The 1,073-nt window shown below is 43.6% G+C and overlaps 1 protein-coding gene across 1 annotated transcript in view; it reads left to right on the top strand.

Moving 5' to 3' along the window:
* Positions 1-1,073, top strand: part of G3BP1 (G3BP stress granule assembly factor 1) — a 30,053-nt gene that overhangs the window by 23,268 nt on the left and 5,712 nt on the right. Inside the window, exons 7-8 of the mRNA XM_019506106.1 lie at positions 197-290; positions 647-851. Coding sequence (XP_019361651.1) covers positions 197-290; positions 647-851 — 299 coding nt within the window. The remainder of the gene's footprint in view (positions 1-196; positions 291-646; positions 852-1,073) is intronic.

The following is a 1,073-nucleotide window of genomic DNA, read 5'->3' as shown; positions in this document are numbered from 1 at the left end:
AAAAAAAAAAAAAAGACCCTCATAACCAAAGCTTTAAATAGTCAAAATAGGCATTACTTACTTTTGCTATAGTTTGGTATAACCTAAGTGTAAGTACCTGATATCTACAACTGGGCCAGCATGTTGTCATAGATACTTCTGAGTTGGTACTGAGTGTTGTGTTCATTTTCTTTTCTTTTTTCTTTCCTAACCCCAGAATCTGAGGAGGAGGTGGAGGAACCTGAGGAAAGGCAGCAGACACCAGAAGCAGTTCCTGATGACACTGGGGCTTACTATGAGCAGGCTGTCAGGTAATTAGATCAAACTGGGAAGTCAGACATTGTGTAGTGTGGTCTGGTCAAGGGGAATGCTTCCATTTCTGACTTCTTCAGGAAAGTTCAAGCATAAAGGATATTGAAATTACAGGCTCTTGGCTCTGAGACTGAGAAACTAGGTTTTCAACTGGTATACTTTTCTGTTACGAAGCATGTAATCCTGTTGAACGTGTTAACACCCTCCCTCCTCCCCTCAGGTGAACCATACCCATGGGTTGTCTCTGTAGTTCCTCTTGAATGTAGTGGACTTTCTCTGCTTGGGTTAAGATCTCACCTTTTGGTACTTCCCGTTTACAGAAATAAAATGTTACTATTCATGGTGTTTCTGATAGCAATGACTTGGAAGAACAGCTGGAAGAGCCAGTAGCAGAACCAGAACCTGAGCCCGAGCCAGAGCCTGAACAGGAGCCTGAAGCAGAAGTGCAGGAAGAAAAGTCTGAGCCGGTACTGGAGGAAGCAGCTCCTGAGGAAACTGTGCAGAAGAGTCCTTCTCCAGTTCCTGCAGACCCAGCTCCTGCAGTGCAAGAGGACTCCAGGGTAATGCAAATGGCTGGCTCCCACTGTATTGTTTTTTCATAGGTTCACCTTTTTCTTTCATGTCCATGTAGAATTTTTGCCTTGGCAAGATGGGGCATCTACTTTTTACAGTAGTTCTCTCCTGACCCTTAACCAGATATCTTACATGTTACATTTCTTCCCAGAAAACGTGATTGGACATCTAATTGTTGCTGATATCAGAATGACGGTGCATTCCCCTTC

This window comes from Gavialis gangeticus, unplaced genomic scaffold (genome assembly GCF_001723915.1).
Source record: "Gavialis gangeticus isolate Ggan-Ray unplaced genomic scaffold, GavGan_comp1, whole genome shotgun sequence".
Taxonomy (NCBI): domain Eukaryota; kingdom Metazoa; phylum Chordata; order Crocodylia; family Gavialidae; genus Gavialis; species Gavialis gangeticus.
The sequence above is the reverse complement of the archived record's forward strand: the minus strand, read 5'-3'. Positions and strand labels throughout refer to the sequence as shown.